The 25,541-nt window shown below is 44.2% G+C and overlaps 1 protein-coding gene across 1 annotated transcript in view; it reads left to right on the top strand.

The window, feature by feature from the left end:
- The window catches only part of ARHGEF25 (Rho guanine nucleotide exchange factor 25), an 896,541-nt gene that overhangs the window by 116,921 nt on the left and 754,079 nt on the right, over window positions 1–25,541 (top strand). Inside the window, exon 2 of the mRNA XM_078688964.1 lies at window positions 12,053–12,332. Within this exon, the coding sequence (XP_078545090.1) occupies window positions 12,053–12,332 (280 nt within the window). The remainder of the gene's footprint in view (window positions 1–12,052; window positions 12,333–25,541) is intronic.

Raw genomic sequence — 25,541 nt, 5'->3', positions numbered from 1 at the left:
TGTTCTGAAACAGTTATAAGAACCGCGGTAAAATGACCATTTTAATCAAGGCGATTCTTCCTGCCATGGCTAGGGGTAATTTCCACCAGCGTTCAATCTTGTCGCTCAATTTCTCCCTTGCTGAACCATAATTGAGTTGGAGTATTTGAGCCGGATCCTTGTGTATATGAATACCTAAGTATTTAACAGAGTCCTCACACCATTTTAATGGAAACTCTGTGTTTCCGTCACAAGGAGCCTTGGGAATAGAGATGACCTCGGATTTGCTATGTAAACCCAACAGGGCCATATAGAGGGTAATCTCACAAAGAATAGGCCCTAGGTTCTCATCTAGGTGCCTCACATATAGAATGATATATTTGGCATATAGTGTGAGTAGTAGAGGGCCTGTCTTCAACTGTATACCCCTGTGAAAATGATTGTCTTAGAGATGACATACGAGAGGGTCCATCATCATTACAAATAATAGCGGGGAGAGTGGACATCCCTGCGGGGTCCCCCTCAGGAGTGTGAAAGAGGCTGTTAAGGAACCATTCAACCGCACACGTGCCGATGGGCGCGTGTATAGCAATGAAACCACTGATATAAACCTCAGCGGCATCCCCAGCCTAATCAATGTGGCCCAAAGGAAGGGCCATTCTAATGAATCAAAGGCTTTTTCGGAGTCTAAGAGGACTGCTGCCACCGGGAGTGAGGGTGCACTCCGATGAAGAGTAGCGAACAGCGTACGGAGATTCAGCGCAGTGGATCTATGCGGCATGAAGAAGGCCTTGACTGGAGATATCATTTGGTCGACAATCAAGTACAGCCTGATGGCTGACATTTTGAGCAACATTTTGTAATCAAAATTCAATAATGAGAGGGGCCTATATGAGCCACACTATCGGAGATCCTTGCCTGCCATAGGGAGAAGAGTGATAACCACTTCACACAGTGTTGGTGGGAGTTCACTGAAGTCTATGGCTTCCTGGTAAATGTCAATTGTATGAGGGGCCAGCGTTTTCTTGAATGCCTTGTAGAAGCAGCCAGAGAATCCATCAAGACCCGGTGCCTTCGATGCATCCATGGCTTGTATTGCTTGGACCACATCGTCTACTGTGAATGGTTCTGCCAAGAAGTCCCTGTGGGCATTCTCCAGCCAAACCAGTGCCACTTCATCCAGATAACTATTACTGGCCGATGTGTCTGGGGAGACCTTAGTTGTGTACAGGTCTTTGTAATATGATAATACCTTGTTCTCAATGCCTGAGCAGTCTGATATAGGCTCACCATCGTCACTGAGTAAGCTTGTAATATACGTTTGACCCCTGCTGGGTTGTATAAGCCTAGCTAGCGCACACGTTTGACACTTATTTTCCCGTATCTCCTGGCTACCGCGTATTTCCCCAAAAAGTGGGATTCACGTTCGGCCGCTTCGTGAAAGTCGGCTAGGAGTCCTGCCTGTCGCCTCAAACCGAATACAGTCTGTGACGCCACCCGGTCTGCATCCATTGCCGTCAGTTGGGCTTAAATCGTTGATGGAGTATGTCGTAAGTCTTTGAGTATCCCTCCACCTTTTGAAATGCACACCCACCGTATGTACGCTTTGAATGCTTCCCATTGCGTGGCCTTAGTTTTCACCATGTCCGTATTAAACTCGAAGTACTCTTCTATGGCTAAGCTTAATTCGGCCTTGAATACCGGGTCTCGGGGGGGTCATCTCCTGGAACCTCCACTGTCCCACCCTCCCTCCCGTCCGAGGGACATGCAACCTAATCAAAACCGGGGCCTGATCTGACAAAGTGTGTGGAAGGTGGCTTGTCTCACATAGCCACATAGTCACGCTTGAGGCAAGTAGCCAATAGTACAGCTGGGTCCAAGTATTGTGAGGGGCAGAGTAGTGTGTGTATGTTGGTTTATCTAGATGCAGATGGTGCCAGGTGTCAGACAATTGGTATGCTTCAATCAAACTAGTTAATGTACGTCTGGCCTTGGGCTTTGTATCTGGTGTTGTGGCTGACTATCCAGTCATGGATTTAATAATGTATTTAAGTCGCCTCTTATGCATATCTATTCTGCCCCCATTCTGTTGATGCCGGAGTGGAGTTCCACAAAGAAATCTGGGTCATCGACATTTGGGGGCGTAAATATTACCCAGAAGTATGGTGTTCCCAAGGAGCCACCCTTTCACCAACAAGGATCTGCCCACATGGTCAGTATATACCTCAACTGATTTAAGTGGCAACCGCTTGTGTATTAAAATAGAGACCCCCTCTTGCATATGTACTATAGCTTGCAGAGTATCGGTTTGAACCCCAACTTGCGGCAAAGCCAGGGGGGGTGTGAGGGGGTAGATGCGTCTCCTGAACAAAGGTGACATCTACTTAGTGGAGCTGTAAATAATAAATAATGCAATCCTTGTTTGCTCGCATCATTGAGCTCACATACATTTCAGGACATCAGTGTAATGTTATCAGCATGGTTATTTCTACCTACCATAATCCTACCTTGAATCTAATTTATATTGTGGACCCACAATTAAATTGTACAATTTGAGCATGAGTCTGCAGGGAAGAAATGAAAGCGAATACATTAACAACCCAACCCCTGTCCCCATCCCCTTATCCACTTCATAGGGGACATCCCAAATAGCATTGTGAACATTGTTACTAAGATATTCTAGATATTCCAACAAAGTAAAGGTGCCTAAGCACAAGGGGGAGGCAATGCTATGCCTTGTCCCCGGTTACATTTTGTTTTATTTGAAAAGTTTTATATAGCGCTGGCTAGACCCAGAGGTATCCGAGCGCTTTATATGAGGAAGAACATTGTTTCAGAACATAGTTACACAGTTACATCAGTTGCTGGAGCATAGTTACATGAGTTACAAAATCATAGGGTGGGCAAAAGGATAAACAAAGCAGGCAGGCAGTGGAACTTGAAATGCAGCGTGGTGGAGAGCGAAATGTCGAATTATTGTAATTCTTGCTTTTCTCCTCCTAGATATTGAAATGATGCAGTATGTGATTATTTGACATACCAAATGGAATGTGTATGTGCTTATGCTGTTGGAATTAATAATTCAGCAAACATAGTCCTGAAGCACACCCTCTTTTTTTTTTTTGCTCATGATTCCTTTTAACTTTTTGTCTGATTTAGCGTGCATGCACTCGTATGTGTGCTGTTCCGTTTCACACAAATACTGTTAAATCATGAAAATTAGTGGCCCGCTCCTTGCAGGTCATCACGAGTTGCACAGCTGTATAAACATTAGTATTCAAATAATTCACTTTCACCAAAGTAATTCCACGTTTTATCCATTTTATTTCCATGTTTAATCCAAATCTCATTGTCACGCCAAAGTCACGAAATTAATTTTAAACTTGTGCATGTAATTACTTCATGATTGCCCATCCAGGCCTAAACATAAGCATTATTAGAATTTCGAGTCCTCCAAATTATGCAAGAATTCCATCGCACCCAATGCATTTCGGTAACAACCTTCGTCAGGGGTATTTGTGATGTACAAATATACATGTACAAGTCACTTTAGATGAACACTTAGTAATTCACAAATACTTTTAGGAATATACCCACTTCAAATTCGAGCGACAACTATGTTGATGGGGAGGGGCGAGGTAGACACGTGATTAATTGCACAAACATGTTACAGGTGGGTGGGGTACGTAACTTTAAATAGAGCGGGCTTCAGGAGGACCGTGGGTTAAATGGATGCCAGACATTAGTGCCAATATCGGCCCGCACACCATCCCCCCAAAGGGATATTAGGCCTCAGCACCCTTTGTGCTTCTGCATAGGGTACTCCTGAGTACCTTTCGCCTCTGGATCATCCTGTAACTCCTCCTGCAACACAAATAACAAATATTAACAGCATAGCACCCCCCCCCCCGCCACCTGAGATGTAGGGTAAGCGGCAGGGAGGGCAGCAAGAGCACAAAGAGGCTGCTCGGAGGGAGGGGGGAGACATAAGTACCCCGTACCCCCCACCCCCCAACGGAAGTGCACTGACATCATCGCAGCGGCCGCCAGCAGCTGGACACCAGAAGGCTGGTGCGCTTGCCATCTTGTGGCACTACGGTGACCGCCCTCTTATGAGGGTCACCTGCGGCGACGTGTCGGGCGGCCTGCATAGTGCCAATATCGGCCCGCACACCATCCCCCCAAAGTCTTGATCCCCATCATAAATAAGTGGACAAGACAACTTGTTGTTGGGAAAAAGTAGTTGCAGGTTTATTAGCATAACCTTGCCAACACATGGTGGGTTAACTTACAGATGATCCAAAGGCAAGCCGCCCCTCGCAGCTTGCCACCTGATAAGCCAAGTAGCCCGCGGCCTTGGCCATACGGTGCTTAGCGGTTGTGGTGAGAGGATAGCCCCTCACCTGTCCGGTGAACCATTGGTCCACCCTCTAGCTCACACCCCCCCCCTACGAGGGGCGGAGCGTTCAAGCAACCCCCGGTTGTCCAGGTAACCAACCGCCCGTAGGATAACGGGGTGCCGTCGCACCCCCAGGGTCCATGGCACGGATCTCCCAGGGATATTAGGCCTCAGCACCCTTTGTGCTTCTGCATAGGGTACTCCTGAGTACCTTTCGCCTCTGGATCATCCTGTAACTCCTCCTGCAACACAAATAACAAATATTAACAGCATAGCACCCCCCCCCCCGCCACCTGAGATGTAGGGTAAGCGGCAGGGAGGGCAGCAAGAGCACAAAGAGGCTGCTCGGAGGGAGGGGGGAGACATAAGTACCCCATACCCCCCACCCCCCAACGGAAGTACACTGACGTCATCGCAGCGGCCGCCAGCAGCTGGACACCAGAAGGCTGGTGCGCTTGCCATCTTGTGGCACTACGGTGACCGCCCTCTTACGAGGGTCACCTGCGGCGACGTGTCGGGCGGCCTGCATAGTGCCAATATCGGCCCGCACACCATCCCCCCAAAGTCTTGATCCCCATCATAAATAAGTGGACAAGACAACTTGTTGTTGGGAAAAAGTAGTCGCAGGTTTATTAGAATAACCGTGCCAACACATGGTGGGTTAACTTACAGATGATCCAAAGGCAAGCCGCCCCTCGCAGCTTGCCACCTGATAAGCCAAGTAGCCCGCGGCCTTGGCCATACGGTGCTTAGCGGTTGTGGTGAGAGGATAGCCCCTCACCTGTCCGGTGAACCATTGGTCCACCCTCTAGCTCACACCCCCCCCCTACGAGGGACGGAGCGTTCAAGCAACCCCCGGTTGTCCAGGTAACCAACCGCCCGTTCTCACTCGAATTTGAAGTGGGTATATTCCTAAAAGTATTTGTGAATTACTAAGTGTTCATCTAAAGTGACTTGTACATGTATATTTTTACATCACAGATACCCCTGACGAAGGTTGTTACCGAAATGCATTGGGTGCGATGGAATTCTTGAATAATTTGGAGGTCTCGAAATTCTAATAATGCTTATGTTTAGGCCTGGATAGGCAATCATGAAGTAATTACATGCACAAGTTTAAAATGAATTTCGTGACTGGCGTGACAATGACATTTGGATTAAACATGGAAATAAAATGGATAAAACTTGGAATTACTTTGGTGAAATTGAATTATTTGAATACTAATGTTTATACAGCTGTGCAACTCGTGATGACCTGCAAGGAGCAGGCCATTAATTTTAATGGCTGGAATTAATAAAACATTTAAAATAAAAAATAAAAAAAGCAGGCAGGGGGAGAGAAATACAGGGGGGAGATACATGTTTCATGTATTAAATTGCATTATTGTAATGCTACTATAGATCTGGTGCACTTAGCGCTGTGAAGTGACTTCTGGTGAAATATTCAACACAATATAAAGAAATTACTTAAAATGAATGATATCACTGCATACCTAAAGTGAGAGAGTATGTGCATTGTAGCATATATCACACTGCAAATTTAAAATGTTGTCCACTATGCTTCTATTAGGAAAAACTAGCTGTATGCATACAAGTCTGACACCAGTGCAAAAAAATTGAACAATGCGGTCCCAGCAAGAGCTATGCTCATTCTTCACCAACATAAATAAACCTCAAACGGTTCCACAAGGGCCATGACACATACCCTCTTGCAGCTGTGCACAGAGATATCCCCATGTGGATACCAGACAACGTAGGTTACATTACTATATCTGAAGCAAGATGACCCCTGCATCACAGTATTCATGTTATTTCAATGTTATGATATTTCTCTTTCTTAGTCGTCAGCTGGAGAGCTAGGCAGTATCCTAGAGTGATGTCAGCCTCACTGCTCCTCATCAGTGAGGTTTAGTTTAATATTCTGTGCATCGGGAGCACGAGGCCTGGCATGCCCAGCTATCCACCCGCTGAGAATTTCAAAGGAGGGACTAGATGGAGATTTGAATGTATCCCATCATAATTTGTATTCAGTCTAACCATTAGCCCATCACCGTGCTGCTACAAAAACGATCAATGTGCGGTCTGACGGCACCAGCACATGATCAGCACAATTCTTGCTACAAGATCATGCACAGGACTCCATTGCTCATTTCTACCTCACTGTGCTTCATAAACAAGACATGTTTAAAGCTAAAAAGCGCTGCTGTTGCATGGGCAGTCAAATAAGGATAGAGTCTGACTTTTATAGAGGGTGAAAATACCAGAGGGTGTCTTGGTGCTTGTAAAAGGCAGAGCAGATAAAGGCCTAGAGTAAGAATACATGTTTTTCAATGGTTTGCCAACATTTGATTATTTTCTGCACAAATAGCTAAATGCTGGTTATTCAAGGCCTGAGCTGTGATGACAGAGAAGACTCTACCACCAGTGTACATTTTGTGAAATCTGAGTCTAGAGATTAGACGAGTAGAGCTAGAGCTAGAGCGCAACTGTCTAGTTGGATGAAAACTGATAAAAAGAGAAGTTATAGTTGGGAGGCCCCTCGCCATGGAACGCTTTGTGACAGTGGATGTATGTCGTTACCACGCATACTTTTACAACGCATGCCTTTACCACGCAACTTTTACAACGCAAGTTGTTACAACGACTTGCGTTGGGGGGCGCTGGATAGTGAATAGTTTAATCTACTATTCCAACTGGAGTTCCCGTGGATAGTAGGGAAGGTTTTGGATAGTAAATTAAACTATTCCCTATCCTACTGCGCCCCCCAGCGCCAGTCATTGTAACGATTTGCGTTGTAAAAGTTGCGTGGTAAAGGTAGTGCGTGGTAAAAGTTGCGTTGTAAACGCTGTTTACCATGACAGTAGCACATCCCTTTAAAGGTGCAGCGTTGCTAGAATATTTGGGAAGAGATGACAGAATATTTAAGAATGCCTAATTTAAGTATGGCCATCACATTCACAATAAGTTGTGGTTTGTCCATGAGATGAGCTGAAAGGCCAACTAACTGTGCATTAAAGTAGTCAAATCTACTTGTAAGGAGCACTTGAAACAAAGTTTTCGTAGATGCACTACGCATTTTTTTCCTAGGAATCTACATCATGCCTAGTCAGGTGGCCATGGGCTTACTTATATGAATCTCAAATGATAACTTGGCATTAAAGATAACACCCAGGTTGGGAACACTGGCTCTAGGCTTGGGGCATATCCCAAGACATTGGGGCCACCAGTCGGATCACACAAAAGAGGCAAAGAAATGAGTCAAAGGCATTACATACAAGTTGGAAAGAGGTGGCACAAAGATGAGCCTTGGGGAACTAAGCTGTTGGTAGGGAGACTGTTATGGGAACAGGATGACAGACTGTCCCCTTGAGCTCAGAAAAGATTTAAACCAGCCAAGCACCTTCTCTAGTAGACCAACAGCACTAAGTCTGTCTAAAAGGATTTTATGCAACACCATCTTGATGGCTGCCAACAGAACAAGGAGAATAAGGGCCTCAGATTCTCTGGTTTCCAAGATTATCCGGGTGTCATTGGATGCAGCCGTCCACTACGGTCTCAGTGCTGAAGATTCGAGCAGAAACCAGATTGACAAGTGTAAAGCACTGCATTCTCTTCAATATCACATGAGAGCTGATTGTTAACATAGCGTTCCATGATTTGGAGCATTTCTGCTAGAAGCAAATAGTACGGTAATTGTCCAGTGTTATAAGTTCCATAGAGGGTTTTTTAAAGAAGGTAACAGAAGCTGATTAACAAAAGGCTGGAACCTGACCGACAGGTAATGAAGCATTACAAACTGAGGTAAGATCAGGTGCCACCACAGGGGGAGGGGGGCCGCGCGCGGTGCCGCTGTACTTGAGACGAGCTCGGCTAGTCATGAGGCACAGTGCAGCTGCACTCATGACGAGCTGAGCTCGTCACAGCCACACCCGTTTTGGAACATTCAGCACAGCGGGGAAATTATCCCCGCGTGTGAACGTTCCAACGGTCATGACGAGCTCAGCTCGTCATGAGTGCAGCTCAACCGTGCCTCATGACGAGCTGAACTCGTCATGAGCATGGAAGAGGTTAAAAATGTAGAAGGATAGGGATCAAGATGGGAACCAGAACTGACAGAGCTAAGTTTTGACAGAATCTGAGTCCATAGTTTCCAGAGGTACTGCTGGCCAAGATAGTGAATTGGCCTTGACAGATATGAAAGGGATATCGGTGTCAACATTTAAATCAGCGTTAGAAGCTCCAGAAAAACAGTATTTTACAGATGTCCCTTCCCTTTTAATCCCACTTCCAGGCATGCCAACCCTACCTGCAACAAGATGTCCTCACTTCACATAACTGAAAAGGCAGCAGAGACAATTGTGTCTCATTAAACATTTATCACTGAGGTATAGCATACCTGTCTCAGCGCAACCAGAACAGGCACGTTCACATTCAACCAAAAGTGAGTACATTCATGGTGAGACATAGATCCATAGAGTCGTATAGTCGTAATTCAGAACCAGATAAACACACTCATTGGGTTGTGGTGAACATGACTCAGCATCTAAGCAAGTCACTTTCAAAGTGCATTGGAAGGCTGTAAATGATTGGACTAGACGAGCACACTTACACAGTTTGCAAGGGTGCGCTTGAGGGATGGCTGGAAATACATTAAATATAGGACACGTATGCAGTTTGCCAGGATGCTCATGTGGGATGGGTGGAAATGCATTGGATAGGGGACCTCTATGCAGTTTGCTGTGGTTTGTTTGAGGGATTGCTTGGAATCCTTGCATGTGGGCAAGAAGGAGGTGAGAGTGAGCAGTGCAAGTGCAGGAGTGAGTGACTTGTGCGAGCAGGAGTGAGTGACTTGTGCGAGGAAGGCTGTTAATATGGAGTATCTCGGAAAACGATGATTGTGTCTAGTGCGTCATTGTTTTTTGAGATATCGGATTACAAAATTAGTAACCATCACCACTTTCCACGGTAAAGTTTTTTCGGAATCAGAATACGAAGACGCTAGCACGTCACTATTTCCCGAATATTCCCCAGGATACTGCATTCTTGATTAGGGATTTGAGCTGTTCTTTACATATAGACATGCCCCCGAGGAAGGGACCGCAGAGTCCCAAAATGCATCAGGCTTCACGTTAATGGCATGATACAAGTTGTCTGTAAAGATTGTAATATCCGCATGTGATTTTCTGATTCGCATTGGGACACAACATGCAATCCAAATGCAGCTTCATTGGTATTTACTGCATACAGTTTATTGTAAGTTATGTTTAATAGAATTTATTGAATAATAATGATCTCATTAAGAAATAACGAAACTTAATTTTTTCACTTATGTAAGTTCATTAAGTTTGGATTACACGCATGCACATTCTTTAAAAGATACTACAGAACGGTTAGTTCTGAGAGAACTGTTATGTTATGTTATGTTAGTATGAATTTGTAGAGCGCACGTTCACCCTGGGGTTTCATGGCGCTGTGTACCGCTGGGGAACCCGTCCTGGCTTTCCCTGTGAGATGGTCCCTATTGGGCATCCCCAAGGTGAAGCCAGGCATCCCCGGCAGCGAGGGGGCCGTTGTGGAGATTAAGCAAGCTATTGCCCAGAGTTGCAGCCATGGTTAGAGAGGCACCGAGGCGAGATTTATCGAGCCCGCTGATATTGGTTCCGTACCCTGCCGCGTCGGGAATTGAACCCTGGTCCCGGGCCGACCTCTGCGTCTGCCGCCTCTAACCGGTGAGCCACACTTCTCCACATTCAAGGGTTAGATCCTGTTAGATTTTCAGTGACTTGTGTGAGGGTCATTGCTTAGCTGGGGGTCATAGTGTGGTGAGATGATAGGGTAATGTGGGTGTTACTTTTTTATAGACACATTAGCAGTAGAACTTTTACTTATGAGCAGGATAGTGAATTGGAGGCACAAAGAATTCAGGAGTATTTACAGTCAGTAGGCAGACCAAGAAGTCACATTTTGGAGGTGAGAAACAGACAGGTTATGATGGTACTTCAATGCAAAGTGGATGTGAATATTGTGGATTTGTTCCAAAACGTTGCAGCCCTTACAGAGAATGATGAGCTTACATCGGATAATATAGAATCACATTATAGTTCTCTACTAAGAATGATTTAAATTATGATAGGTTTTTGTGTAAATAAATAGATCTGATGAGCAAATTAGAAGGTCTATCCCCATTCTGCAAGAAACCACAATTCCTTGCTTTACATTCCATATAGTACAACAGATGTTTTTCCCTGCTTATCCCTACAGTGAATTTCGACTACCACATAGACACAAAAGAGTTCAAGACCCTGTTCTCAAGAAGCAGGAGGGCAGTTAACTGATTTGTCCTTCCCTTAAATTACTTCTATGTTATGGAAAGAAAATCAACGTGTTTCAGCCTCCAATGATCAAATATTAGCCTTCTAAAGGACAGAACAAACATGTCCTTGTTTCCTTTATAAACATGGCTGTAAAAGTGAAATTACTTAGAAGACTGTATTTCTTGGCATAAAGTATTTCTAATTTCACTCTATGTGATTGCTTTACTCTATATCATGGATTTATTGCTCTGATTTAGGTCTTTGGTGAGTGTTACGGTTTTATGTCGATTGATTGTTTCATTAAGAGAGTACTCTTATTTTAACATAATTGGGAAATCAGAATCATACCCCACTATATGCACTCACCCGAGAAGGGAGTATATAGTACTCTTTGGAACATTGAGAATGACATACCCCAATATTAGTAGGCTTTCAGAAGAACTGTCTTTTAGAAAGCTAATTCATCTGTGTTTTGTTCAAACCACATATATGTGTGGTATGACCTCGGTCAATCTGAATTTCCCAAACTATATAGAAAATGTTCCAGGCTCTGACAGCTCTACAAGGCCAAAGATATGGTGTGCTATGCAATTGCTGACAACTTAGCACATTGCAATAGACTGAGAGTATAGAAAAGGCCCAAGTATATGTTATTTAGAGACACATTCAGAAATGAAGAGGTTTCTCTCCAAGTCCATAGACATATGCATAAGGGCGCTGTAATGTACCTCCTAGCTTCTCTTAACCATGTCTCTATCCCACCTGTGGCCCTCTGGGACCCAGAGGCTTCATCATCGCCCATTGAGGCCATTGTTACCCATTGAGGTAAGTTAACGGGAATAATAAGGATTGGGGATCTAAACGGTGGTGTGTAGATGTCAGTGCACACAGACTAACATAGGCCAAGAAACTTGTGACATTTCTCTTCAAATGATCTCCCAACCCCCTTTGTTAAATTGTATTTTATTGTAATGGCATTTATATGGTGCTTACTTCCCCTGGTAAGGGAATGGAAGCGCTTTACGCCAGGCAGCACATTGCTCCGGGACCCGAGGTTGATGGTTAGTTCAGTGTTATTAGTTACTGTTTGTTATTTATTGGGATTAGTCTTGGGCACTCAAAGCAAACCATTCCATGCAGTCAATTCAGTTTTTTATGGTGGACTGAAGTATTAGCGGCCAGTTGAAATAAAAAAAACTGTCCTTGAATTAAAACTTTGGTTTATCGCCTCTCCTTTTTTTTCTCTCTTTCAAATGTCCCTCTCCTTACCTTTCATCCTCTGCATGCCTCCTCTGTCTGAGCACAACCTACTCTGACATAAAACGTATATTTACTCAGACTTGTCTTACTCTCCCTGCAGCTATCAGACCCTTGCACAGAAGGGGCAGAGGAAGAGGTGGAGTTGCCAGAGCACAGTAGCACTGAGGAGGCCCCCGGAGAAGAAGAGAGGAGCCACGACCAAGAGGAGGAGCAGGAGGAAGAAGTCGCTACGCCTGCCCCCCCAGCCCACCTGACCAGGCGGCGCTCGCATGGCTCTGCACCATCTGAGGCAGTGAGCCCTCCTGTTGGTCGGATGCGACGGCTCTCTGACTTTCGGAGCTGTCTTTTGGGGGAAAGTCTATTCCGCTCTTCTGAAGATGGTAAGATGCACCTTATTTTGTCACTTGGAATTTTTTTATTTTTTTATACCAAAGTTTATTTAGACAATAGTCTATAAACCATACATAGAACAATGGATCACACATAGTGATAAAATATTTAAAACCACAATTCATTTTACACATCTACACTTGGAATTGTGTGTAGGGCGTTGGAGGGTTAGTAGCTGCACACGCAAACCTAAACTCAAGACAGCAATAGAAAAACTCCCCGAATCCAATCAAACTCCAATCTAAAGTTTGCCAAGCAATGGTAAAGTGCCTTGTTGAAGTTAAATCCGTATGCCACACCTTCAAAAATGTGTTATAAATATTCAAATCCTTGAACAAAATATATATATGAGGTTTTCCTCAGGCCACACACAAGAGTGGAATAACTTGAAACTTTGTGAATTTAATCTCCACAAAAAATACAGAGGGAGCTTGGGTGTGTTTCCAAAATGCAAAATGCAGAATATTTATCCTGCCTTTTTTGAGGAAAAGGAATTTCAAAATGAGATGTTGATTGATCTATAATTTCCATGTGCACAGAACTAGCAAACACACGTGCAGTGCTCCCGAAGCCATAACAAATGCATGTTTGGATTCTTCCAGACATAATGCGGGTATAATAAATTAGCAAGTGGTTAACTATTCGAAGCATATGAAACTGAGCTCAAAGTAAACAATAACTCCTCCAATATACAAAAAAACCTAAATATTGCACATTACTTCTAATAAACATATATTCGGGAGAACAACTTTGCATAAAATGCATGAAGTCAAAAGACTGAGAAAAAAGCCTAAGTTGTACAGTCCAGAAAAACGATGCACTTAACTTCATCAATTTGAAAAAAAGTAAAAACATGGACTGGAGGATTCCACACTGTGAGCTACATTACTAAATTTGAAAATGCACAAACTCTCCACCGCACAAACAATGTGAGACGCAATCCATTATTAATGGCGGGTTACGTTTTTTATATTGACAAATCATGTATTACTTAACGGAAGTATTCTACTTTCCAAATGTTATCTTTTTTGAATAGTTTCTTCTCGTTGCATCCTAAAATTCTGTTGAAATCTTAGTCTATATGCTCATGACGTCACATATGATGTGACAGATGGCATCACAAATAACATTGATGACATTTTCAGTGCTTAATTTATAAAACAATAAGTGATGGTGCCCACAGGCAGCACTATTAACCCCTTCGATGCTGGTGACGGAACCGTTCCGTCATGAGTCACGGCTGAGCTGTGCTGATGACGGAACGGTTCCGTCACGACCGCGCCCTGTTCTGGAATGTCCAGCACAGGGGCGGAATCGGCGCCGCGGTCAAGGTGTTAAAGAACCGAGGGGGGGGAGATAACAAAAATTACGTGATCATGATTCCAGCGTATGCCTCTTTAATGCACCACCAGGCACTCCCTGCCACTTAAGCTCGCTCTTGCAGGCTCCTTTTCATCCCTGCTGCTTTTTCTCACTGTCACTGTTTTCAGTCTTTCTGCTGCTCTTTCTTTCCATCTTTTTTGTTTTTTCCCCTCTTGCTCTGGATTAAAGACTGTTGAGGAAAAATAAGTACAGGTCCCCAAAAAGAGTGCCGGTGGGCCCCACCTGCAACCACTGCCTCAAATTAACCCCTTGCCTGCGGGGCTAATTCCCCCGCTGTGCTGAGGGGCAGGGGCATGCACAGCGCCCCGGTCCTCATGACGAGCTCAGCTTGTCATGAGCCATGGTGGCCGTGTGCTCAAGATGAGCTGAGCTCGTCATGGCCACACCCATTTTTTCAGAACGTTCAGCACAGCGGGGGAATTAGCTCCACGTGCGAGCGTTCTGACCGTTATGACGAGCTCAGCTCGTCAAGAGCACACGGTCACCGTGGCTCATGACAAGCTGAGCTCGTCATGAGCGTGGGAGGGGTTAAGCAGTGCTATTAGTGGTATTAATACAGTGATGTCATAAGTAGCTGAATTTATTGATAAGTAATGATTTTTGATGTATGTGGTGCAAGTAGTGGTTTATGTTGTTTAACTATAACTGAACAATTTGGGGGAGTTTCACTTTTATTTTGTAACCATACCCTCACGTCAGCTGTAGTTAATTGACAGAATTTCTGAGTTTTTTATAAAACATGTTGAGGTGTTATGAGCAGAAGAGCACCAAAACAAAAACATTTGAGTTAGTTTTGATGATATACTCCCTCAACTGTCTCCAACAATTGTGCACAGTGGGAGGTGGCTGCAGGCTAAGTCCCACAGCCATCACTGGCTGAAGATCCCTGTTGCATGTGGCCATCAGTTGTGTGCAGCAAGGGCTGATCACAGGGCCTGGCTGTTCAAAGCCCTCCATGGGAAAGCAATAAAACCCCACTGTATCCGGCCATTAGTCTCTATTTCCACAGTACTTACTGTGAATTGTCTTTACTAGGCATAGTTACACTGCAATTTTTTTGTCTTAATGTTTTTCCACCTCGTGAGTCATGGCCATCCCCACGCTCAACAATGGTAATAAATGGCATATTAGACTCTGTCCAGCTGCTTATCCTCTCTCTGTATCTCTATTTGGGTGTGTGCGGGCCCAGTTTTGATTAGGCCAGAGTTTCCATTGAAAAGCCATTTTCTGTTCTCTTAATAACTTTGGTACTGTTCAAATAAATCTGCAATCTGATATGGGTTTAGCATGTCAAGTTTCATGGAGATCCATAGAGGAAGAAGGGGGGAAACGCGACCTGAAAAAAGTTGACTTTTCCCAGTTTAACTCCCATAGGATTCTCTGCTTTTCCCTACAGAAAAAAAACAGCTTTTCGGCATTACAGCCAGGCTCAAGATTTTAGTGACTCAGTCGTCTAACATCACACATCCCGAACACACATGCAGAACAAGCATTTGCAATGCAATAGGTCTCGCATTTGCAAGACTTTGAGCTACCGGCATTGTAAATAACAAACCTTTATCTAAGTGTTGGTTTTGAAAACATATAAATAGAAGGCATTGTAATTTACAATGCCAATCGCATGAAATTGCGCAAATGCGAGACCTGTTGCATTGCAAATGCTTGTTTTAAAAAAAGCCAACCTCCCTTATTATTTCATGGTGCGGCCTTACCACTAGGGGGCGCCAAATACTTTGCTTTCTCCTTCCCCAGCGAGAATAGTTTACTGATTTGCGAGGTGCTTCTTGGATTACAAGCCCGAGGATGCTACAATGGTTTTTGGCTCAGGCCACACAAAAGTTTACGAGAATCCTGCAGTCATTCCGATTCTTTAACTGGTTGTATGTTCACCCAGAGCTTTAAAACAAATATCCACGAGCCTGTCGTATGATCTCACCCCATCCCTGCACGGTCCTGAAACACTTGGCACGGGGCTGATTATTTTCCGAGAAAGTAAGACATTTTGTCCTGGCTCAAGATGGATTTGAGACTTTTTTTGTAGGAGGAGTGGTTGAGCAATGCGCAGTAAACAGTCTATGGGCGTAGAGGGAAAGCACTGTGCAACTATGTGAACATCATTGTTCTGAATACCCGTGTAAGTGAGCAATATTATTTTATTTCGATAATCTATTAATCCATGAATGCATCTGTGCTGGTAGTGGTAGAAAATACGATCGAAGAGATGTGCGAACCTCTTCTCTCATTTATTACCTCAAACCCAAGGCCACTGGAAATATGTGATTGTGCAGCCGTGGCGTTTTTCACATATTTATAGATTTGCCGCATTTTCTACCCAATCCATCACCCACAGTATAATCTGCAAATTGAAAAAAAATTGCTTCTAGCTCAAATAGTTCAAAAGTTATTACAAAATCGGTAATACATGTTGCAGCGCACAAGAAGGCCCTGTGCATAGGTTGATGGGTGACCTTTCTGTTGCTTATTGTTATATTTGGTTGTTAAACTGATACTAATGAGGTGCAGCAAATGCAGAGACAGTGCTAAATTTAAAAATGACAAAATAATGACGTAATACCATCACAATATGTGTCACTTTATGTCACATAATGTGGTTTTTCTTGCTGCATAATTTAGTCATCTGTGCCTCATAACTTGGCTCTCTCCTAACACATAATTCCAGTGGCTCTGCTCACACCTCAATTAGAATTTCATTAAAAACATCACAGTTAGACTTCTGATGATTAAAAGTTCTGACCGACAGATGAAGATGCCATATTCGGCCTGGTGGGCTCAAACAATTGGAACAAAGGATGAAGGCGTATATTGTAGTCATAAAGCCAAGCAAATCCCTTCCTTTGGACTTTTGTAGTGCAAGTATAGTGTCCATTGCTGGAGGCCGCATTGGCAGTGTTGTGCTTATGTTCGACATTGTCCTATTATGTCAGTTTCTGGGGTTTCTATCTCAAGTGATGTAGTTCTAGCTACAATTGTCCAACATTCAAGGCCTCACATGATGTACGGTAAATGGTTCTTTTTCCACTTCTATAAGTTGCATCCAGAGTATTTTGTCTGGGTCTGGCAGCTTCTTCTGGAGTATTGCGTCCTATTCTTAAGGTATCACCTAGAATAATGTATCTAGTTCTGTGGCCGCTTGTAAAGTAATGAAAAGTGTTGTGAAGGTTTGAACTTGGGTAGTGTGTGTGGTTCTGGAGGTCCTTCCTGGAGTGTTGCAGCCAGTTCTAAGGCCTCGTCTGGAGTATTGTGTTTAGTTCATTGCGTTTGGCTCCAGGGACCACGTCTGGAGTATTGTGTCCAATCCAGCGGATGTACGTTCCTACAATGCATGCTTTTAGCACGCATGCTGTAACAACGCGGTTTTTATAACGCATTCTTTTACAACGCATAACAGAAAGGGGTGTTGGATAGTGAATATTTTAATTTACTATTCCAACACCAGTCCTCGTTGACACTAGGGAAGGTGTTGGATAGTAAATTAAAAGTATTCCCTATCCTTGAGCGCCCCAGAGTCATGCGTTGTAATAGAATGCGATTTAAAAACCGCGTTGTAATAGCACTGCGTGCTAAAAGTTGCGTCGTAAACGACGTTCCCCCAATCCAGCAGATCATTTCTGGAGTTTTGTGTGCGGTTCTGGAGGCCTTGTCTGGAGTATTGTGTGTAGTTGGGGCGATGTCTGGAGATTGTGTCAGTGCCATTATTACATTTCTTGAAGGGTGCAGGTGGACTGCAGACAGTTCTAAGGCTCTGGAGGTTTCCACCTCAAGTTCTGCAAGGAAAGCCTCAAGAATATAAGCATCTTCACTGTAAAGAATAAGGGCGTTAGGATGGAGGTGGTAAAACTCAGTAAGGGAACAAGCAGAGTACAAGAAATAGTGCAGGAAACCTCTCACTCCTGCTGCCTCCAAGTGTAAAAGGCAACAATTCAGGTAACTGCTTCTTGGGGACCAGGCTTACCCTTTCTAGTCCTATGCCTGGCCATAATGTCTTTGCTTGATAGTCCTTTGAGTTCCCCAAAAGCTCAAACCCTCAGGTACCATCTACTGTTGCTGCTTAAAACTGAGGGTCTTACCTTTGTATCTTCCTGCAGGTGCAGCTTTGACACCGCGCCTTATCCTTTTTTGAATACCCAGCCTCCTCAGCCAGGAGCACAACATTCTACTTATGTCTCCATCTATGGGTCGCGTCTTGGTTCTCACCTTTAACTTCTTCCATTATCTTTTACCAAGTTCATGGACGTAGTCTATGGTGCATGGTGCTCTGCACACTGTTTTCTGTGACCTAGCAGTCACCAGTTTTGCTGCTCAGTTAACATCAGGATTCCCACTCTGCCAAACTTAATATGACCCCCTCAAATGTCCTGGTAGAGAGGAAAGTAGTCCAACAGCTAGCTCTGAGCAAGGACACTCAACAGCCACTCTTCTGCCCCTCCAGGCCACATAAAAAAATCGATTGACTAATCCTACCACCCAGCTCTTATTTGCCAAGGATGTGGCAGACAACTGGTAATGGTGGAGGCCGCATTTGATTGATCCTAACACTGCCTTCACCTTGTAATACTACCTCCACCTTGTAATTTGTTGCTTGTTGGAAGGTGCAGATACATTGGCGAAGGAAGGATACTGTTATTCCCCACAAATGTTAAAATTGGGATATTCTGATTTCTCAAGCTCTTTCTGTACAAACACATGTGCCTCAATGCTTGGATAGTGTTTAAGGGCTGCCAAATTTTTATTTTTCATCCTAACAACCACATATCCACTGCCCTCATAATGTTGCTTACGGCCATTCTGGTCTACTTGTCCTAGGGCCCGATGTAGGTCGCCAATTACCGGTCGGTAACGGCCGATTTTGGCCGTTACAGACCAGTATTTGGGTTTTGCTATGTAGGGGGCTGAAAATTACAGAATCGGTATATTTACCGATTCGGTAAATTACCGATTTGGTAAATTACCGAATCGTAAATATACCGATTCTGTAATTCCAAATGTAGGTGGCACAGTTTACAGTGACACAGGCCCTTAGAAATTCGTTATTTACCATGTAATACTGTTGCATGGTAAATTACGAATTTCTGTGTGCATGCACATCTGTGCACACATGCCCTAAGGGCATGTACGTGTGTCACATTGCACACAAGGCAAAAACAGGGGTGCTACAGGGTGCCAAAGTGACACCCTGTCCCCCTTGGCAATTCGGTATTTTTACCAATTCTATAATTACAGATTCGGTATTTGCCATTGATTCCTATGGGCTTCAAGGCCCATAGGAATCAATGGCAAATACCGATTCTGTAATTACAGAATCGGTAAATACCGAATCATACCGATTCGGTATTTTTTACCGAATGAATACCTGCATCAGATTTACCGATTCATGGATACCGAATCGGTAAAATTCGGTATTTATGAAGCGGTAAATCTGATTTACCTACATCTAGCCCCTAGTCATGTTTTTTCATTGGGTGTGCCAAGGGGATTGCTGGGAAATATCTGACTCTCGCCCTAAGCCAATCTTACTCACCAACGTGTGCCCCTGTGTGTCCTATTGCCTTTGACTTCTTAGAGGCACTAGTGTGTGCATCGTGGAACTCTAATGTCTATTTCAAAGTGGGAGGCAAAAAACTATGTCATGAAAACTGTAGCTTTACCCGGTTGTGTGTAATAAAGTTGACTTTTAAAATGTCAGCTACATTAAAGTCGAGAAGAAATTATCGAGGTAATAATGTTGTGTCTTACATGATTATTTATGACAATTCCAAAAATGTTAAATTTTAAATTTCAGTTTTATTACATGCATTTTTAAAATGTATTTAACTGCACCCTAACATCCCCTTAGTATCTCTTAATGCTTCCCGTCCCCGAACCCTTAAATCTTAAACTACCTCTACATGCCACCACACCTGAAACCCTAAAAGCCCTTAATACCCCTGAATACTACCCATCCTGAACCCTAAATACACCTTGCTACTCCTTAATGCTACCCTTACTTGAACCCTAAATGCACCTTACTATTCCTTAATGCAACCCTTCCCTGAACCCTAAAAACTGCTTACTGTCTCTTATTGCAACCCTTCGCTGAACCCTTCAATCCCTTACTGTCCCCTAACGCTACCCTGAACCTAAAAATATCTCACTTTTTACCTTAGTGCTATCCTTCTCTGAACTGTAAAAAAACCTCTTACTTTTCCGTTTTGCTGCCCATTCCTGAACCCTAAAACTTCTTACCATCTGTTAAAGCTACACTTAACTAAACGCAAAAAACCCTTACTTAAGTTTATTGCTACCCTTCCTTGAATCCTCCCCTCAACCTAAAGCCCTCTTACTTACCCTGGTTGTTGCCCTTCCATGAACTGTAAGGAAAAAACCTTATCATCTTTTAAGGTCACACTTCCCTGAACCCTAAAAACCCCTTACCACCCTTTTACACTGCCCATTCCTGAACCCAAAATAGCATATACTACCCCATAACACTTCTCTTCTCTGAACCTAAAAACGTCTTACTTCTTCTTACGGCTGCCCTTCCCTGGACCTTAAAATCCTTCCTACCCCTTAACACTGCCCTTCGTTGAACCCTGAAAACCCCTTAGTACCTTTACCTCTACCCATCTCAAAACCCTGAACGATCACTTACTGCTACTCTTTCCTGAACCCTAAAACCTGTTACTACCCCTTAACGCTAACCTTCCCGGAACGCTAAAATCCCTTACTACCCCTTAACTCTACCCATCCCAGAATCCTATCAACTCCTTACTAGTACCCAGCCCTTCCCCATCTAACTGTAAATGCTCTTGTTCTACTTTAACAGTAGAATGGCTCCTTGGTCCTGCCCCCACTACACTTACCATTGACCTATAAGTTACAACATTTTCCCAAAATTTGTTGTAGACCCAACTTTTTTTTCATTCTATTTTTTCAGTACACATTTTTGACAAAAATGTTTGGCTGTCTACTTTTTCCAACAATATTTTTTACTCTAAATCCATTTACTGTAGGCTCGGTCCAGGTATGCTCAGGTGGGCAGGCCAGTGTGCTGACGTGTACTGCCCACCCCTAGGGTTATGGGCGGGTTAACACTGACTGGTTAGAGTCCCATGATAGGTGAAGCTGCAAGATGACAACTACCCCTTATAGGGACACCGCACAAGGATGTCCGGACAGGGACAGAGGGGAGTGCTAAACATTATACTGGTTTGCTAGTCAGTGAAACTCACCACCTACGGAAGTGAACCCCCAACAAGGCGAAACAGCATCACTAGGTTCAAAAATTAAAAATGCAAACAAGAAATAGAGACGACAAGCACAATCAGTTAATGCGTCTAAATAGTAGTGTAGAATTCTTCGCACCTCAAGCTTGTAACCGTTCTTCTATAGTGCAGAACGGAACCAAAAGATACAAGGAATGCCTACTCAAGCATTGATTGCGGACACTTGCGCTGCCAGGGGCCGCATGAACCCACTTAATTCTGTGCACCGGTCACAGACTGGGATAGTGCACGTTATCAAAGCAAATGTGCTGTTCCCTGTGCCTGCCCCTGAAGTAGTGAGTCGTGAAAAACAGAGTGGCTGTTTGAAGCTACCAACATGCCTTTTACTGAGCAGGCGGCAATCAGACTGTGTGCCAATTGGGCAGAGATCCCCTGACAGGTGGGTCCATTGAGTGGCTGCACCCACCTGAAGAGGGATTTCAGGGGGGCATGGGATCCCCTTCCCCACTTTCAAGGGTGGCACACTGTTAGTTCACCTCTAACAGTCTCTGCACCCACGTCTGTGACATAGTGCAGGTGCAGAGGGAAAATCCAGTGCTTAATTTGTAAAAAAAAAAAAAAAGTGCCAGGGCTCTCATCAGGAGGCACACATTGCCTCGGCCATGCAACTAGAACCATCGCACTCCTACAAGTGTAACAATTAAGACTATACCAGGGATCCTCCCTCAGCCCGACACTGTTTAACATTTACATGGCCCGCTCACACACGTAGCCCGACAGCACGACCTCAACATAATCTCCTATGCCGACGACACTCAGCTGATCCTCTCCCTCACCAAGGACCCCATCACCGCCAAAGCCAACCTCCACGAAGGAATGAAGGCCGTCACCGACTGGATGAAGACCAGCCATCTGAAGCTGAACTCAGACAAAACAGAGGTCCTCATCCTCGGCTCCAACCCTTCAGCCTGGGACGACTCCTGGTGGTCGACGGCACTGGGGGCTGCCCCGACACCCACCGACCACGCACGCAACCTGGGAATCATCTTAGACTCAATGCTCTCAATGACCAAGCAAGTCAACGCCGTCTCCTCCTCCTGCTTCAACACCCAAGGCATGCTCCGCAAGATCTATAGATGAATCCCGACAGATACAAGAGAGACAGTCACCCAGGCCCTCGACAGCAGCAGACAGGACTACGGAAACGCCCTATACGCGGGAGACCCGACCAAGCTCATCAAACGACTACAACGCATCCAAAACGCCTCGGCACGACTGACCCTCGACGTACCACGCCACGGCCACATCAACCCCACCTGAAAAACCTGCACTGGCTCCCCGTCAACAAGAGGATATCCTCCAAGCTCCTCACCCACACACACAAGGCACTCCACAAGGCCGGCCCAGCCTACCTCAACAGACGGCTCTCCTTCTACATCCCCAACCGCCAGCTACCCTCCGCCGACCTCTCACTCGCCACCATCCCGCGCATCCGAAGAACAATCACCGGTGGGAGATCCTTCTCCCACCTCGCCGCCAAGACATGGAACACCCTCCCACTGAGCCCCATGACAGATCCAAGACCTGCTGACCTTCAGGAGGATACTCAAGACCACCCCGCCCCCAACGCCTTCAGACCCTCGCGGTTATGTAGTGCGCTTTACAAATGATTGATTGATTGATTGACTGATACCAGGCCCCCAAAACTCTAAGACTGACTTTGACGGCAAGTAGTAGTCATTTGTAATGTTTATTCAATTAATAATTCACTGTTGTTGTGGTCATCTCTAAATTAGCGAGATAATGCCACCTTATGGCAGGCTGTCACAAGCACTGGTGTTGACAATTAAGTGCCTGTGCCGAACACCGGATACCACTGGCTCAACTAAGCACTGAAAATACCACTGTGCAAATGAGGACATCCCCTCTGAGTTAGCGTCAGTGCACATTTATCACTGGGGCAATCTGTTATAAAGAAGGAGCCACGTACTCATCTATGACCCTTTCTGTAATACCAAAGTTCTCTGGTGGTGCAAAAAACTGGGCACACAGGCCGTACTTATAATACATTCCCAAGCCCTCTCCGTTTTCTTGTGCGCGACACTGAAACATTACCCACTTTATCACCCCATGTATGCTACTAAGGGGCTTTCAGGCTAGGCTTGCACTCCTGAAATACCACATATATTTAGACACACAGAGGGCCATTTCTGGGGAGGAATCTCACTTACTCGAATAAGAAATAAAAACACTTCATAAATTTCTTCAGCTTCTTCTAGGCTGACACTGGTGGTACTTTGCTAATCCAGAAGCTGTAGTGCTTTACCTAGAGTGGTAAATGCTTATGTCATATTCAGGCTTACATTGATGACACTTTACTAATGTACTGCTTAAAGAATTTAAAAGGGTTCAGGTTTTTAGCAGGCAGAATAAAGTGTTGCAGGTGAAATGAGTAATTTTACCTAGAACGCCTCTACATCTAAAATGAGAGTCTCTTATTGCTTCAAACCAGTCCACTCCCCGGACGCTGCATCGCTTACCCACATTTCAAAGTAGTCAATACCTTAGTGTAATAGTTTTTTTATCTATATATATATATTAATATTTTACACAAAGTTTTAGTTACGCTTACTAATGTTGTCCAAAGAATCAACCGGTTTATACTTCCATCCCTAGTATATGCTGATGATGGGGTCCTAATGGGCCACACCCCTAAAGCCCTGCACCTTTTAGTGCGAGGCTTTGTTGATTTTACGGCCTCCTTAGATTTGTGTACAATTTTTAAAAAATCGTTTATAATGGCCTGTGGACCTAAGAAGTATGGGCTGAACATTCTCCTTGTCGGCGACCATAGTTTAACAAGCACCAGCACTTTTTCTTACCTGGGTTTAGTTTTTGCTGCTAATGGTCTTTAGACAGACCATACTTCTTACTGCAGGACCAAATTTTCTAGGTCACTTAAAACAGTACTTAGCCTGCCCCAACCCAGGAGGGGGGTGGGGGGAGGGGAATTCTACCTATTTTAAACATCTTTAAAAGCTAGTGCACACTGAAAGCTGCATATGGTGCCAATGTTTGGGGCATTACCAAATGTTATAATATTCAGCTTGAGGAGAATAGGTTTTGTCGCGAGCTTCTGGGCCCCCCAATCTCTTCTTCTCAATTTGTGTGCTATAGTGAACTTAAGCTACACTATGGGAGAGAGCCATTACAACGCAGGCTTTACACCGCTCTACCATTACGACGCAGCCATCACAACGCAAGTCGTTACAACGACTTGCGCTGGATGGCGCTATATACTAAGGAATAGTATGATTTACTATTCCAACACCTTCCCTACTGTTACGTAGGCTGGAGTTGGAATAGTAAATCATACTATTCCTAAATCCAGCGCCTACAGTGCAAGCCGTTGTAACGACTTGCGTTGTGATGGATGCGTTGTAATGGTAGCACGGTGTAAAGCCCGCGTTGTCATGACATACATCCCTACACTATATCGAAGATTTTATTAAAGCGCACCCTGCCCTATTTTGATTAAGCATATGGAAAAACAAGGCAGCGTCCTACAGCAGAAATATTATAAATGACTGTCTTAAATGCAAGAAAGGCATGGAAATCCCATGGTTAGCGGAGGTAAGATCCAGTTTATGCAGGATTAGTTATGGAAATGTTTTTGATAACCTGAATGATCTAGATACTGTAAAGAAAAATAAGTTGTGGGAGCCCTGTATGGGTGCTATAACAAGGAAAGACAGGCCACACAGTCCAGCAAATCTAGCATAGTTGAGTACTGGAATATTGAGAACAATCAACATTTAACCAGCTGTCTGACTAAACCAATGGGTCGATGGGAGCGTGGCCTCCTGTTCCGCCTAAGTGCTGGCACTGTCAAGTATCTACTATGCTTCCCTCTGGGCTCTCAAGCAAATCTTGATTTTATTCCTTGTCCATGTAATGGGCATTCGGGCAAAAACCTATTACATTTTTTTTTATAAGTTCTATGAACAATATACTAAATTATTCCTGCTCCTTTAAAAAAAAAAAAAAGATCTTATGTTGATTTTAGAGGTGCCTACAAAACTCTCCTTGTACTGGGCGAGGATGAGCTAACAACCCATGTGGGAACATTTCTGAAAATTGCGGTTAGAGCCCGCATCTCATTGAACTCTGTCTAACTGCACTTTATTGTTTGTAGTGTATTGAAGAATCATGTGCTTGCTTTTAACAATTTTATGAGAATGCATGTATTTATTTATTGCATGTGCTTGCCTCTTTTATGGATATGTTTTTTATCTGAATAAAGATAATTGAATTTGAATAGAGGTTTAGTGGCAAGAGACAGAGGGGTGGAGAGGAGAGAGAGAGAAAGAGAGAGAGAGAGAGAGAGAGAGTGTGGTGACGTTTGTGTGTACGTGCGAGAGGAGGATGTGTGTGTGCACATGCTGAGGTATATGGGTATGCACGAAAAAAGGAAATGTTCATGTGTGAATGCGTTTCTGTGTATGTGTGTGTGCATGTGCAAGAAAGAGGATTGTGTATTTTGAGGGGCGCCTTCGTGAGCAGGCGAGAAAGAAAGGAAAATGTTGATGTGTG

Source organism: Lissotriton helveticus, chromosome 1_1 (assembly GCF_964261635.1).
Source record: "Lissotriton helveticus chromosome 1_1, aLisHel1.1, whole genome shotgun sequence".
Classification (NCBI taxonomy): Eukaryota; Metazoa; Chordata; class Amphibia; order Caudata; family Salamandridae; genus Lissotriton; species Lissotriton helveticus.
The sequence above is the reverse complement of the archived record's forward strand: the minus strand, read 5'-3'. Positions and strand labels throughout refer to the sequence as shown.